At 35.6% G+C, this 15,279-nt stretch overlaps 2 protein-coding genes across 5 annotated transcripts in view; one reads left to right on the top strand and one right to left on the bottom strand.

Moving 5' to 3' along the window:
• epb41l2 (erythrocyte membrane protein band 4.1 like 2) overlaps nt 1–4,107 on the bottom strand; it is an 84,798-nt gene extending 80,691 nt beyond the window's left edge. The window contains exon 1 of the mRNA XM_073811433.1: nt 3,967–4,107. The gene's annotated coding sequence lies outside the window, so the exon portion shown is untranslated. The remainder of the gene's footprint in view (nt 1–3,966) is intronic.
• The window catches only part of LOC135739148 (A-kinase anchor protein 7-like), a 33,469-nt gene continuing 20,236 nt past the window's right edge, over nt 2,047–15,279 (top strand). For 2 of the 4 annotated variants that reach the window (XM_065257439.2, XM_065257438.2), the window contains exons 1-7: nt 2,047–2,501; nt 3,766–3,906; nt 4,781–4,929; nt 6,710–6,846; nt 6,995–7,155; nt 8,455–8,567; nt 12,650–12,797. In XM_065257439.2, coding sequence (XP_065113511.1) covers nt 2,261–2,501; nt 3,766–3,906; nt 4,781–4,929; nt 6,710–6,846; nt 6,995–7,155; nt 8,455–8,567; nt 12,650–12,797 — 1,090 coding nt within the window. In that variant the 5' untranslated portion in view covers nt 2,047–2,260. The remainder of the gene's footprint in view (nt 2,502–3,765; nt 3,907–4,780; nt 4,930–6,709; nt 6,847–6,994; nt 7,156–8,454; nt 8,568–12,649; nt 12,798–15,279) is intronic. The other 2 variants (XM_065257441.1, XM_065257440.1) reach the window with 2 other exon arrangements.

The raw sequence follows: 15,279 nt of genomic DNA, 5'->3' as shown, positions 1-15,279 counted from the left end.
CACACTCTGGACTTGTGGTCCTCCTCAGAGTCCACACTTTGATGACATCATGTAGTGCAGACTTTAGGGACTCTTGATGCGAGTCCACGTGGGTGCACCGGAGTTGTATTTTGGGACAGACTCGAGCGTCAGTTGCCCGTCAGTGTGACCTCCTCCCTTCCCTCGTCTGATTGGTCTGATTGCTCTGATTCGCAAGGACTTCTGGGTTGGAAAAGTGCGCGAATCCTGCTGCAGTGCGGGCTTCGCTGAAGACCGCATCAAGGGGGCAAAGGAGGGGCTAATGATCACACTTCAAAGTGTAAAAATGACAGATGGGACACCCTACGGACTCGTATACTAAGCGGGCACACGCAATTTAAGGCCACGAGACCGAAAGCCCACATGAAGTTTGCCATTTGGGACAGGGCCTGCATCTTGCATGAGACAGGGCCTGCATCTTGCATGACATGAAACTTTCAAATAAAACATATAATCTAAAGGTGTCCTAAATCGCATGCACTATTCTATGCTATTTTAGTTTGACTAGTTGCCAAATGTGTGTCACAACAAGCAAGAACCAGTGAGATTTTAAGTTATCCACATGTCGCAATCTATCGCTCAGATCTGTTTGTTTACATATCTCATGCATTATTCAAGTAATAAGCTTAAATTTTAAAAGGTTTTTTCTCACAAACGCATAGTTTTGCTTCAGAAGACATTATTTTAATACACACCACAGTCATTTGGATTGTGAATGCATCTGATTTATGAATGGATGTGTCATGTTGACAAGCCTGTCAGAAGATGATGATCTTTTTTAAGATGTCAAATAAATCTTTGGTGTCCCTAGAGTCTTTGCACTAAATGGCAGTGCCATGGTTGGATAGTGCATATTTTAAGGGGCGGTATTATTATAATAAGACCCCCTTCTGATATCACAAAGGAAGCCACATTTCAATTTCAATTCTTGCAGAGAATGGTTTAACAAAACCTTTTTTACTGGGTTACTGGGTTGTTCTTTTCCACATTTTCAAATTTGATAGAAACACTGGGGACCCAGTATGGCACTTAAACATGGAAAAATATTTTTTATGATATGTCCCCTTTAAGATATTCAACAAATAGTGTTTTGGAGGCATTGAAGTAAATTTCTTCATCATATGTTTTTTTTTTTTCGGTTTCTGAGTTAGGTGTGTAAGTCACCAAATCCAACCTTATATTATTTTAATCAATGTCTTGTTACCTAAAACATAACACCATTTTAAAACATCAGGTGTCAGTTGTCACACAGTGTTACAATTAAGTCTTAGGTATACAATGATAATGAAATGAAAACAATGTTAATACTTTTCATCAAAATGATAACTGTTAATAAAATATCACAAGAGAAATAACAAACAATTATTATTTTTAGTCTTAATTGTGCGGCCATTTAAAGAAAATCTATTTATATGCATTGATGCATAATACAAGGTTAAATGAAGGATTATGGATGGATGAATGTGTGGATCTCTATCTATTATAGGCAGATATATAAACAATATCCACATTTGGTATATAGACCGAATGTTATTAAATTATTTGTGTTTAAAGAAAATTTTTAGCACGTGTTACAAAAAACTTTAAGTGTTCATTTGTAGCAGAAATGTGTGTGTGTTGACTGTGTAAAACAATTATTAATCTAACTGAATTTTTTTTTTTTTTTGAAAAACAGAGCCAAAAACGTTAGGTTGTGCCCCGCTCTCCCCTACTTCATAATATGATGGAATGTAATATTAATATTATCAATGTTTAACTGAATCTGGGATGGCACAAGCGTGAGTACATTTTGAAAAATGTTAGAAAAAATGTAACTAAGTTAATGCTTCAACACAAGGTGACTTTGAACTAATGACTGCAACTTAAGTTATAATTACCAACATGTCAACCTGTTGGGTCGGATGAACATTTCGTGAACATAACATGAGCTCCTATTTAAGTTGACCCAAATCAAAGGGAAACTGATTTGATAATTTCTGTCATATTTCTAACGCTTTTTAATGTGCACCGCATGTCCCCTCTGTCTTTCCGTACTATCTGTTTCATGTTATCTCCATACATAGCGCTGCAGTAAACACGAAGACTGATTCAGTTGTGTAGCGTTATTCAATGCATTTATACGCCCGACGAGAAAACACTTGCGACGGTTTAAATACATTCACCTTAAACAAATTGTGTTACAATACAAATATAGTTGTGTTCTTTGTTAAAGTGAACTGTGAGCGGTCAGTGTTCGTTTGTCATGATCCTACGTCACTTCGTGTTCACTAGAATACTGAACAGCTTGTCGAGACAGTTTTATTGCAAACTTATTGACACGTATCGAGTAAAACGTGTCGTATGTCAGTCATCTCATCTTAAAAATTGTTTTGTGAGTATGCAGTATGCTTCAGAGAAAAGCAGTGAACACGAGTCAAGTGTTACACTACCAAAACAACAGACTGCACGAGGTGCTGAAACTCAACAAGTCAACACTAACAAGGGTGAGACATGCGCACTACAGTATGTGTCATGTGAACTTGTTTATAAGGCAAATGTATCTGTCTTGATCGGCACTGGCCCCCCAAAAGTATTTTGACAACTTCACAAAGATATCATTGAATTGTAATACTAATAAACAGAACAAGTGACATTTATTAGCAAAAATGCGATGGGTAAATATACATTTTGGTGCAAACGTCTCAGTCCACCACCAGCTTTGTTGTATTAGCATCACTTTCTTTATTAAGGTAAACAGTAAATATGTACACAAAGTCTAAAAATGTTCATAACAAAATGGTAAAAGTCAGTATTTAGTGTGATCTCTCTTGGCACAAAACACATCTTGAACTCTTTCGGTGACGTCATTCGATTTTAGTTAGAAATTATGATTTCATTTCATTTTTAGGTTTAAGAGATACTGCAGGGTCCTGTTATTGATCAATTGTAAGAGGAGATCACACTAAATAATTTGACACATTAGATTATAATTTTATTATGATTTATTTTATAATATTGCATATGAATTTTCTGCATTTTCTGGTTGTATCACTATACTGAAGATAGTTATATATATATGGTTTTTATGACATTGCAAAAAAAAACAAATCTAAAAGTGGCTAAGGCTTCTGCACTTTACTGTAAATAAACAAAGAAAGATTTGTTATTTTAAAATAGTGTGCTTGTGCGATTTTTAATACCCATTGCATTGATATTTGATCATTTAATGCAAAGACATTCAGAAAGTTGTGTCCACATAATTTTGTTTTAAAGTCAACTATAAAATCAAATGATCAATGTGATGTTTGTCAAGAATTCTCTTTCCAAAAATGAGTTACACATCTCTTCTGTTGTGAGTCAAAAACTGTGCAATAGTAAAATGCAAGTATTTGTGACTAACCAGTAGGGATGTGGAGTCATTCTTAATAAATTAATACAGTCACGTGTGACTTTAATAGATTATGTAATACTTCCATCTTCACAAAACTAAACAAGATAAAATAAACTAGCCTAGATTACATGAAATCAATTCAGTCTCTTGTTTGAATCATGGTAACTGATGAATGTTTGGCAGCCGAGAGCATAAACCATCAAAGTATAATTCAGTGTAATATTAATACATTTAATGTTTGTGATTGTGTCATCACTTTGTGTGAAATGTAAAATTAATTCCTTTAGCAAATCCTGATGAATCAAACTGTTATCATATAATACTATAACAATAAGTACAAACTCTCTGTTACTTCTGCTTTCTCTGTCTTTTGTTAGGAGGAGGAAAGAAGGTAAAACAAATGAAGAAAGATCCGAAGAAGAACAAGAAGAAGAAGAAAAGACAAGATGCAGAATGCACCGAGAGTCTGATGTCAGAACTTCCCTTTACAAGCATTAAGATCTGGAAGGATCTGGACTGTGAGTCGTTTCTCATTCATCAGCAGCATTCCTATGTAAAACAAAAGCAGACACACTTACCTTTTAGAGTTAAAGTCTCGTGTACGGATGTAAGCTACAGTCATCGTCCAGGAGGTGGAATCATTGTGTGAAGTCTTTAAGGCAGAATGATGTTAAACTGAAGGGTGATGTTCGCTTGCCAAGTGATACGTGGATCGGCCTTGTACCGCAGCTGCCCTGCATTCAAATATCCCAGCTGGCTACTTTCTATGAATAAAACATTTGTTGGGGCTTTCACAGTTTTTTCTTTGCCTCCCTGTGCCTACGAAATCATAACGTCGTCTTTCTGAAAGACTTTAGAAATGCTAATTTTTGAAATAGGTTTAACCCAGCAAGCATTAGCTGTCATTTTACTGTTTACTCTAGGTTAACTATAGTCCCGCTATGAGTAACCCACTTCTAGTCAAAATAAACTTGAATTTGGTTACATGTGTTTTTTTCCAAAATAACATGTAAGATGTCTGTTGTTCCATCATTTAAGCAAAGTCAACAGTGATTACAAGGTGTTTGCTTTCATTTATTGATTTATTTCATTTATTTGTGGGCTATGGTGGTGGCTACGGACAGCCCAAATTGTGCCTTGTTTTAGCCTAGACGTCTTTGGATGGCTGTTAGACGTCTTTTAAACCCAGAATTGCTTGCTGGGTAAGATTTTTATTTTATTTAAATTGTATTATCAGCATAAGAACTTGAGCTTCACTGAAAGCATGAAAATCTGACCGTCATGGTCACAAATACATTTACTCAAATAGTGTCTTAAAAATGCTTCCTCAATTCATTTTTCTTGGCATGAGTTTTAGACTGAGATTGATTGATGTTTGTTTTACCCCTTCAGTTACCAGCACAGAATCAAGTGTAAAGAAAAAACGTAAGAGAGGAGAAAGTGGACGAGTTGAAAGTGAGGAAGATGGAGATAAAAAGAAACAGAAGAAGGAGACGTCCCGCCCAAACTACTTTGTCTCAGTGCCAATCACCAACCCGAAGGTATGACTCAGAAATAAGAAATAATGTGATGGATTTATTTGATATTGGGTCATTTCAGCAAAATATAACTAATAGTTATTAGAAATGTGGATTGGTAGAGCATTGTGTTGACAGCACCAAGGAAATTGGTTCGATTCGCAGGAAACACATTCTGATTAAATCTATAGCTTGAATCTATAGCTTTTATATGATTGCTTTGGTCATATAAAAATGTTCACCAAATGCATAAATGTGTAGGTTGAATTTCACACCGCATTCAGGTTTTCACTTTCATTTTGAATGCTGATACTGTGCCCTTCCATTTGGGTAAAATTAACCAGTCAGTGGCTGTGGGGCTTTATCAGTGTGACATCACATTTATTAAACCTTTAAATTTTCTGTGTCTCTATAGTCATTTGGAATTAGCGATGCACCGATACCACTTTTTTGGAATACGAGTACGAGTACTTGCATTTCAGTACTTGCCGATACCGATACCGAGTCCTTAATAAAAAAACATGATTTAAATTTACAGGTAACAGCTTTAGTCATATAATTTAACAAAAAACAAAGGATTATTTTTCCAGTTTGTTGTAAACCCCGCCTCTTTGGACAACACAAGAGGCATTAACCCCTTACACGCCGCTCAAACATAGACATTTCTCAGACCATAGTATCGATTCCAGGTATCGGGGGACTTTTAACGAGTACGAGTACTTTAGAAAATGTGGTATCGAGGCCGATACCAGTATCGGTATCGGTGCATCCCTATTTGGAATGTATTATTTGGAGCATGTTTCTTCTTCTCAGCTGTCCATGATCCTATCAGAACATAGCTGTTATCCAGCATATGACCAGTGGTGGGTGGTGACTTCTTTTTCGAGGGCGCACAATGCGAATCTCATCACAACATGCATTCAGCCGTCATGTCAAAATACGTCACTTGTCTTGTCAAAATCGAAGGGGATTATGATAAACGATATGCTCGCGTTTGCCAGATACTCGCTTAATCTCATGTGTAAACAGAGTTTAGTGTTAAGGGAGTTTCTTGCAAGTATTTTGTGAACGTGAGAGTCACTTTTATCATAAATGGTTTTGAAGGGTGTGCAGCAGGCAGGTATTTTGAAAGGACCCTTGATGCACATGACGCAACAAACACATATTTTGACATGACGAGCCCACAAACATTACACTCTGAACACATATGGCTGATTCTCACGAAATCCAGATGTAGAAGGTGTCCAGCATCAGAATTTTTAAAAAGCCCTTGAAGCCGATATTTATTGCATTTAAGATTAAGGTCTGAACTTACCATAACCATTATTTTTAGAGGATTAAAAAAATATATCTTATAGAATTATTAACATTTTTAAGATTATCATTACTGCAAAATGATAAATGTTTATAGTATAACATGCACTGAAGCTTTTAATTTTTTAGATTTTTTTATATAAATATTTCCATGTCAAAGAACCCAAATCCAGTCATGGAACGTTGCGGTAATGAAAATTTTCCCTTTAAATGTGGAAAAAAACAACAAAATTGGTTTGTGTGATGTCATTTGAAATCATATGCAAAATAGTACATGAAGAGATGTTTGTAATGTATGCTTCTTATTTTGATACTCTTACTTTGCATTTACTTTTTTATGAAAATGTTTCATGACACCTCATAAGTCTAATTTCATGAGAATCACCCATATTTTGAATTTGCGCCCCTCAGAGGAGAAGTCACCGGCTGCCACTGCAGATGACACTGTACTAGTTTACAGTATACTGTATACTGTATGTGTGTATATCAGATCAAACAGGCGGTGAAGGACGTTCAGAAATTGGTCCTGGAGAAAGATTCACGTCTGTCTCGAGCTCTCATACCTGTGGGCACCTTACACATCACCTTACTAGTTACACATCTGAATACACAGGAACAGGTTGAAGTGTAAGAGCTCTGATTTACTACTCTGTGTGCGTGTGTGTCGTATCTGATAAACAGTTGTTCAGAGTGAAACTTTTGATTGTAACACAGTGTTATGATTATAGAAGATATAGAAGAATACAAGATTTTTAATGCTTTTGTTTTGTGTTAGCGCTGTGTCTGCATTATCCGAGCTGGAGAAACCATTGCATGCACTGCTGGGCGGCAGGAGTCTTATTTTACCCTTCTGTGGTGTTGGACACTTTAAACAGGAAGTGGCATTTATTAAGATAGCAGAAGGAGATCATCTGAGCACACTTACACAGATGGCAGGTACTGTAAACTCTTATTCAGTTCAAATGCCTTTAACTTCTTTACCATCAGCACAGCAGACTGAATTGCAAAACTGTTTTCAAACAAATGTCCCCAACACTACTCTTAATTTTCCATTAGTTAAAAAACATATAGGCCTGCTCTAAACTCACAGCTTACAGAGATGAGGTGCTGATGTTGAAGGAGCTGTATTTACATTGAATCACTAACGGTAGATTCAAACGGTGCATAAGCATTAACATTCACTTTGAATAGGTGACATAGACGAATTGTGGATCCATCTGCATTGCGTCACTGCCGTTGTTTGCGGCAGAAGTTGAACATTTCTCAACTTTTCAAGCGGCAATGCATGCGTCAGCCAATCACAATTCAGTACAGTATGCGATTTCGAACGCAGCCTTAAAGCAACACTAAAGAGTTTTTGCTCTTTGCTCCCCCTACAGGTTAGAAGCGTAATTGTCCATTACCACTGTCATAAATACTGCAGCATAGCTGGCTCTGATTTGATTGTAGGTCTGCCGTAAAGCAAGTTTTTGTAGTTTTCACTCGAACTACAGGACGACGACCCGACGGTTGGAAACTTCTTTAGTGCGGTTTTGGTCGATAGAGGGCTGCAAAGTGAATGTGAAAGTGCCGTTCACCCTGTTTCGAATGTATGAACGACTGAAACTTTTTTGGAAACGTTATTGTAAGGTAAAAAAAATTCTTTGGTGGTCCTTTAATGTCACACTTAAAAAGTAGAGGTCTAAAACTCGTTACTGAGATTAGGATTTCAACATTGAAGTAGAAGCACAATGTTTCTGGAAATGTACTTTTTAATTTTTATTACTTCATATATTTTCGTCATACTTAACAAATGTAAACAATGGTTTCTATAGCTTTTAATATACATAATTTTTTAACAGTATGTGCCACTCTTTTCATTACCTTGTCTTAAATAACATATTAAAACATTGCACTTAACTAACAAATCTAATTTCTGAATACATTTATGCACTAGTCTATTTCTTGCTAAACACCAACGCTTCATTTTTAATGTATTTTGTAAATTTTTTGTTATTTTTTGTATATTTTTAGTTTAAGTTGTACATTAAGCATTTTTAAGTCTCTCTCTCTCTCTCTCTCTCTCTCTCTCTCTCTCTCTCTCTTTCCTCCTCTCTTACTCTCTGTGTATTGATTATGTTCTTGTCTTACACTGAGTTCACTGGAGTGGTTTTGGGCCTGGTGATGAGAGACTGTAAATAGACTATCCCATAATGCATCTGTCTTGAGCTCTCATGCCGTTTTCTCTCCGCCCAGAGTGTGTGAGGAAGACGTTTGAGGAGAAAGGCATCGCATCTGCAGATGATAAAGCATTCAAACCTCATCTGACATTTCTAAAACTTTCAAGAGCACCCAAACTACGTAAGCAGGTAAGATCTTCTGTTAGCATCTTCACATCCCGGACTGTGTGTGTATACCGATTTCATACATCTATAGTCTTCTATAAAGAGTTTTTTTTAAATGTAAGCTATTACTGTAAGGGCTTTTTAGAGTAGCTAATGAAAATATATAAATGAAACTTGACAGATCTTACTTCTGTTTGAATGTCCAGACTTTTATTTGATCACATTACACAGTGTGCTTATACACAAAACACCATGTGGCTGTTATTATAAGTAATTATAATCTCTTAATAAGGTAATGGTAAAATGCTCATAGATATGACTGAAGAAACTAGGGATGCTTAACGATTAATCGCGATTAATCGTTAGCAGAATAAAAGTTTTTGTTTACATCATATATGTGTGTGAACTGTGTATAATAACTTTGTATAAATAAATGTACACACATGCATGTATATGTTTTAGAAATGTTTACATGTGTATATACATTTGTATATTTATGTATAATTTATATTATATATAAATATAAATACTTAATATATCCTTTTTTTTTCTTAAAATTATACATGAATGTGTTCATATTTATATATATACATATTTATTATACACAGTTTACACACATATGTGATGTAAACAAAAACTTTTATTCTGCTAACGATTAATCGCGATTAATTGTTTAGCATCCCTAGAAGGAACCCAACCCAATCCAGAATCCTCAGAATGATCTGAGCCATTGAAGTCTGACCACAGAAGAATATTTAAAGGAAAACACCACTGTTTTTCTACATTTTACAATGTTCTTACTTCAACGTAGACTAATTAATACATACATATCTGTTTTCAATGCATTCACTTAATCTTTGTACAGCGCCTCGTGAATGTGTTAGCATTTAGCCTAGCCCCATTCATTCATTAGGATCCAAACAGGGATGAATTTATTACCTATTTAAAGACTGTTACATGAATAGTTACACGAGTAAGTATGGTGGCACAAAAAAAAAACACTTTTCAACTAGCTATGTTCTCCTGGGGATAGTTGTTCAAAAACTTTTATCTGGATCAAAATGATCCAGGGATTTACATGGACTTTTTTCTTTCTTAATTGACTGGAAGGTTTAAATGGTAGCCTAATGTTATACTTTGAATACTTTAGCATGATAAGGATTGAACTAATCAACAGCAAAATTTCAACAAAATTTATAAAAATTACATGATAGAAATGTTGTATTGTAGACTAACTAGGTTAATGGGGCAGTTTCCCTGACAGGGCTTATCCTACACTCTAAAAAACAAACGGTGCTATATAGCACCAAAACAGTTGCTTTGGATCGTAACGATAGAAGAACAATTTTTAGTGCCATATAGCACCGGTGAAGCACCAGTGAAGCACCTGTGTAGAACCATATAGTGCTATGTAGAACCATATGTGGTGCTATAGTGGTGCTATATGGCCCCTATATGGTTCTACACTGGTGCTTCACTGGTGCTTCACCGGTGCTATATGGCACTAAAATGGTTCTTCTATCGTTACGATCCAAAGCAACTGTTTTGGTGCTATATAGCACCGTTTGTTTTTTAGAGTGTAGTCCCAGACTATAATGCATATTTGAGCTACTTTAATACTTCAAAACACCTTTTACTGACATCTTTTAAAGCGCCAACACGTCAAGTGTGCATCAGCCAATCACAATTCTGGCTAATTCTGGCACATTTACAGTCATGTTTATAAAGGGGACATATCATAAAAATTGGACTTTTTCCATGTTAAAGTACTATAATTGGGTCCCCAGTGCTTCTATTAACCTAGAAAATGTGAAAAAGATCAACCCAGTAACTTAGTTTTGGTAAACCATTCTCTGCAAGCACGTAAAAAATTAGGTAATTGAAATTTGGCTGTTCTTATGATGTCATAAGGAGATCTTATTATAATAATACCACCCCTTAATCTGCAATATCCAACCATGGCACTGCCATTTAGTTCAGAGAGAGAGAGAAAATAATTCACAGCACAATTGAGTTTGAATTGCATCAAACCACCATCATTGTGATCAGTGTTTAAATTTCATCAGCTCATTTGCATTTTAAAGGACACACCCAAAACGCCACATTTTTGCACACACCTACAAAGTGGCAATTTTAACATGCTATTATAAATTATCTATATAGTATTTTAAGCTAAAACTTCACATGTGTATTCTGGGGACACCACAGCTTTATTTTACATCTTAAAAAAGTATTGTGACCTGTCCCCTTTAACATATAATAGTGCCATTGTTTTGTCTTAAGATGCACACCTGTAGTGTTTTTTGTAAGGTTTTTTGTAAAAACTTCTTAAATGTCCTAAAATAACTAACGCCTAGTCCTGGATTAATCTAAACCCTGTCTGGGCCCCTATGGGGTGGTTTCCCGGACAGGGATTATCTTAAACTAGGACTAGGCCATAGGGGCTGTTTACACTTGGTATGAAGATGTGTTTTCATCGATCGGATCACAAGTGGACGAGAGAGACACATTACGTTTACACCTGGTATTTAAATCCGTCTCTTTTGTCCACTTTCGACCGCTTCTGTCCTGAATACTGTGAGGGGGTGGTCTGTGAGACGGTGGGCGAGTCTCTCTGCTGTCATTCAAACGCGAGCGGGAGTAATTATGAGTTTATATGGACGCAAACTAATATTATGTCGGAGCCCGCTGCTTGTTTAGCAAGTAAACATGCTGCACAGTGATTTGTACGTGTATATGTTAGAGCTTTCTCTAAATTTTCAGCGCAATTGATGAAATAGGATCGCGCAACTTTCACGCTTTCAAAACGAAACTACGGAGAACACCCGCAGTAGTTTTATCAATGAAAGGCTAAAAATAGCGCTGTTCACCGTATGTTCACGCAGGAAGTCAAAAAAAGACGTAAAACTTGTGTTTAATACCTCAGATTAGATAAATGGGCGGAGAGAAGGCGGTCGTGTGTGGCTGTTCGAACACATTCAACCACATAAGCGTTCCGCAACTCCAAAGCGATCCGATCGAAAGTGGTTTCGACTACCTCTGGATGTGGTTGAAAGTGGTCGAAAGTGGACGCGTTCAAAACGTTTTGAACACAGTTCACACCTGGCATTAACGTCGTCCACTTATGATCCTATCGACGAAAACGCATGTTAATGCCAAGTGTAAACAGCCTTTTAGTTTAATTAGGAAATATAACTAGTTTTAACAAACATGCCTCACTAATAACATTATTTGTGTGCATTTTGAGGCAAAACAAAGGGCACTGTTGTATTTTAAGATATGTCAGTGCAAGATGTTTTCTGTTCTTACATTTATTTTAGTCTAGGGATGTTGCCCAACAAAATTAAAGCATCCATCCAGAAAAGAGTCATGACACAGATTAAACTGAGACCAGGGTGGTCAAATACGACCAAATGAGTTCAATAACGGATATTTTCAAAAGTAATGCATAAACATAAAAACTACATATGATGAAGATATATTGGTGAATAATAAAATGAGATGTATGCTATATATTTGTTTTCTTGTATTCCACTCACAGTTGCTACAGCATGATGGACATGTGCATGTGTGAACACACAAACATCCTTTTACTTTATTATCAATTATCCATTCCCATAATAACCAGAAAAACAACACTTTTGTACAAATCTACATTTGTGTGTATTTCCTGAATAAACATAATACAATTTGACAAAGTTCTTCTTGAATCTGTTTAGAGCGAGAGAAAGAGACTAGATGTACTGTTATAATATCACTCCGCAATCTCCCATCACTTTACCACAATCAAATCAAAAACACATTACACGGCTTTAACCTACCCATAATTCACTGCAGCACCATCCGAGTGGATGAGTTTTTGACTGATTACAGCAGCAGATGTGAGTACGTGACAGACAGACAGTATTGGATGTGGATGTTTTTTTTTCTCAGTGTGAAGGACAAAGATAGGAGTTGCATCTATAGTCTTCCCTCAGGACATGCAGGACTTCCTGTGGAGGTTATCGGTCACAACAGACATTTGTGACTGTATACTGTCATCCTCCTTCAGCGTGTGTTTTTGTGTTTCCTCTAAATGTTTTCGTGATATTTGTGTGTATGTGCAGGGCGTTAAAAAGCTGGATCCTGCGCTCTTCTCAGAGTTCGAGGGTCGTGTTTTTGGAGACGAATGTGTTTGTAGAGTGGACCTGTGCTCCATGCTGAAGAAAAAGACTGCAGATGGCTACTATCACTGTGAGAAGAGCGTCACATTCAGTAAGTGAACCTTTAACATCATCAGTGCTGTTTCCTGCTATCTTATTTCACATAAGATTATCTGGTCTACATCAGGTAGAGCTTAAGCTCACTTATTTCACAAGTCTCTGTTCAACACTCCATACTACAGGTAGCAGTAACTTACTAGCAATGCATTTCATTATGTAGTAATCAGCCCTGTGTCCTAATAATCCCAAAGACACGAAAGTTGTTCTGTATATAATCAGATATTTTGTGTGTATGTGTTTGTGTGTTCATGACTTTACATGTGTGATCGTTCATTATTTACTGAAATGGGTTCAAATTTAACCAGAGATTGAATTTCGAGTATGGCTTACCATACCTCACAATCATGTCACTTTCAATACAAAAAGAAAAACAAACCTTTGAAATATTGTGTAACCCGTTCCTGCTTTAATCCCAAACCGATTAACACACACTCGGGGTTGTCCTCCATCATGTTAGGAAAGCTCGACCTGTGTGTTAAACCAATGGAAAACTGGTCTGAGTGTCAATATTGTTTTGCGTGTTGGACTGATGGCATTGTTTACAGCTAAGAAACTACAGCACGTGCCTCCTGGTAAGAGGCAGGACATTTACAATACACTCTCTGAGTGACATCAGACTAGGCCAATCACAACAGACCGGCCCAGCTTGACCAATTAGAGCTTTTCAGAAGGAGGGGTTTTAGGAGGAGCGGAAAGAGTCCAAAAGTTACAGAGCATTTGAAACAGATTGGAAAGAGAAGTGGAACAATAATCTAAAATAATATGTGATAAATAAAATGTTTTTTAACAATCAACCACGAAAAAGTATTATATAAAATAATTAGGGATGCACCGATAGGATTTTTTGGGCCGATACCGATTTAAACAGACAACTTCTGGCCGATACCGATGCCGATATTAAATACTTGTATACAATACTATACAGCTGGTCTATTAGCTAGTTTATTTCTGCATCAAATTATTTTTACTGAACATGGATTTGATCTAATTAACATTCAACTGACCAACATACTGTAATAAGAGAGACACAAATTAAGCTTAAACAAATATAATAAGACAGCATGACAAACTTCAAAGGTGGTTTTTGCTATTCAGCATTTATTTTATTAACAACATTAACTCGTTTTTGTACATATAATGGATTTCTTTATGCAGTTAATTAATAGGCCGATACCGATTGTTTTTCTCATGCTATTGCCGATATGCCGATGGTTTCAAATTCATCAAAAATCGGCCGATAAATATCGGCGGCCGATACATCGGTGCATCACTAAAAACAATAGTATATAAACAAAAGTATATAAAACAATAAAACTCTTACCGTAACTGTAAAAATAATTTTTTTGCAGAAATGTCATTGGAAAGTTATAAAAATGTTATTAAAGGGATAGTTTGCTATCAAATGAAAATTCTGAAGATATTTTGATAAATGATGGTTAACACACAGCAGACAGTGACCATCGACTGCCATAGTAGGAAAAATATTTTGGAAGTATTGTGATAAATGATGAAGAAAATATTTTGATAAATGATGAAGAAAATATTTTGATAAATGATGTAAGCACACAGTTGACGGTACAGATTAAATACCATTATTATATTTTATTCCTACTATGAAAGTTAATGGTCACTATCTGCTATGTGTTTACCATTATTTCTCAAAATATTTATTTTGTGTTCTTCAGAAAAAACGAATTCATACAGGTTTAGAACAACATGAGGATGAGTAAATGATGACAGAATTTTCATTTTAAAGTGAACTAACCCTTTAAGCAAATGTAATGATACTAAAACAAAATCATTGTCTGGAGGACTGTAATTCAATTCTATTTTATTTATATGGCACATGAAATTAAAATAAAGCAAACACAGAAAAGCAAAGAACAACAAAGCATAGAACTTTTTTAATATAGTTTAGGATGGAGTAGTTGAAGTTACACGCATTAAATTTATTTCTTATTAAAATAATGTAAGTACTTTGTATCAGTATTAACTAATTGAAATGTTATTTTAGTGATGATATTACAAAACAAAGCATATACCTTTAACAATTCTACACTTATTTTGATAAGTAAGCTTTATTATACTTGCAATATTTCCAATAAATACATATGGCATTTAGCATTAATAAGAAAAAAATTGTAAAGTGACTATAAGGTTGTGGCCAGACCATTACAGTATATTAAGACATATTAGCAAATTATAAAACTTTTCTAAACCTTAACCTAATAAGGATTATTAATAAAGACAGAAAAACTTTGGAGAAACCAGACTTAGCCGATACATTAAAATAACACTGCTGAACATGAACACATCAGTATTAGGTTTAGGGTTACGGTACTATTAACATAGCATGCAGGGGTTAAGAATGGATGTCCATAATGATCAGAAGTTTGGTCACAATTCTCATTTTGATATCAACTGCTTTAACATCTAGAACCTCAGACTAAAAATATAAATCCTTGATATCAGCA

Source organism: Paramisgurnus dabryanus, chromosome 12, assembly GCF_030506205.2.
Source record: "Paramisgurnus dabryanus chromosome 12, PD_genome_1.1, whole genome shotgun sequence".
NCBI lineage: Eukaryota > Metazoa > Chordata > Actinopteri > Cypriniformes > Cobitidae > Paramisgurnus > Paramisgurnus dabryanus.
This window is presented reverse-complemented; position numbering and strand designations above follow the sequence as displayed.